General features: G+C 29.2%; 1 protein-coding gene across 1 annotated transcript in view; it reads right to left on the bottom strand.

Moving 5' to 3' along the window:
* Nucleotides 1–275: 275 nt before the first annotated feature.
* LOC115033203 (zinc finger protein 431-like) overlaps nt 276–1,523 on the bottom strand; it is a 4,314-nt gene continuing 3,066 nt past the window's right edge. The window contains exons 3-7 of the mRNA XM_029485374.1: nt 1,248–1,480; nt 1,057–1,171; nt 806–907; nt 519–620; nt 276–448 (exon numbers count right to left, since the gene is read on the bottom strand). Coding sequence (XP_029341234.1) covers nt 276–448; nt 519–620; nt 806–907; nt 1,057–1,171; nt 1,248–1,480 — 725 coding nt within the window. The remainder of the gene's footprint in view (nt 449–518; nt 621–805; nt 908–1,056; nt 1,172–1,247; nt 1,481–1,523) is intronic.

The raw sequence follows: 1,523 nt of genomic DNA on the forward strand, positions 1-1,523 counted from the left end.
ATATTTAAATTACCTTTTTTTTGTGTCGAAATAAAGTTATGGAACTTCCAAATTTTCCATCACAATATATAAACATTTAAATTTTTGTATTTTCAGGTGTACTTCATTGAAATGTGCTTTCATTAATTTTTTGGTTTTATACAATTTTTCGTAACCGAGTGCATTTTATTTTTTCAATTTGTTCATGTGTTGTTTTTACATGGTAAACTAAATCACTTTCTCGGTAGTACTTGCAGCTGCATATCTGGCATTTGTGTTTCTTCTTTCTTTTTTTTTCATGTAAAGACATGTGGCGTTTGACAGATTCTGTGGATGATAATTGTTTGTGGCAAATTGGTGCATTCAACTTTGAGGTTGTTGTGTGTCTTACGGTGCTTTTGAAGCCAAGAAAAATATTTAAATGATTTACTACATTCAGTACACGGATACTGTGGGTACGGACACATTTCTACGGACAAATATTAAAGGAGTATAATTACATGTAACAGAATCAAATGTAAGCAATTGTGTATGCATACCTGTATCTGTTACACTACAGATTTCAAATTCTTCTGATTCATCAGAAGTTGAATCGCTAGTTTCTTTTATCTCCATTTGCACTGTATCAGGTTGCTTTACAACTAAAATAAATAAAAACTAATTAAATTAGTTATAATATACAGTTAAATATATTTTTCGAAGATGTAGATCAACATTCTGATCGATAATGATTTTTTTCTATATTAACATGATATAATATATATGATTATTTTTATATTTCTAGAAATATACACCTTCTGTCAGGATTATGAATTTGTATACATACCTGTATCTGTTACACTACGGGATTCACATTCTTCCGATTCATCAGAAGTTGAATCGCTAGTTTCTTTTAACTCCATTTGCACTGTATCAGGTTGCTTTACAACTAAAATAAATAAAAAATAATTAAATTAATTATATGCAGTTAAATATATTTGTCATAGATGTAGACCAATGTTCTAATAGATAATAATTTTTTCCTATATTAAAATGGTAAATATAAGATGACTTGTATTTCTGTATTTCTTGTATTACAATGTTCCTTCGTGAGGATCAAATACAGAGTTGCTTGTTCTTGTCTTCCACCCATTTCTTTGAATATTATATGGAAATGATTCATTAGGTGATAACGTGAATTTTTTTTCAAGAACTATACCACCAAAAATTGTCTATAAAAATAAAAATACTGTAAAACATTTGGAATTTAAATTAAGGGACGTACATACTCTGGTTAACGGTAATACTCTAGTGATCCATTTTGTGACTAAATCCCCAACGTCCTGTGTTTTAGCATGTTTTCCAGTTAAAATATACATTATACATTTTACCGTATCTCTGGTACCATTACAAGCAATCGTTTTTCTAAGTGTAAGCGAATACCAGATAAAATCATCAGCATCAACTTCCGTAATTTGTTTACCCAATACTTGTGCAACAAATTCGCGGAAAATAATTGCAACTAGATTTCGAAAATGTGTCATTTGTAGTGATGTAAATTTGTA

This window comes from Acyrthosiphon pisum, chromosome X (assembly GCF_005508785.2).
Source record: "Acyrthosiphon pisum isolate AL4f chromosome X, pea_aphid_22Mar2018_4r6ur, whole genome shotgun sequence".
Lineage (NCBI taxonomy): Eukaryota > Metazoa > Arthropoda > Insecta > Hemiptera > Aphididae > Acyrthosiphon > Acyrthosiphon pisum.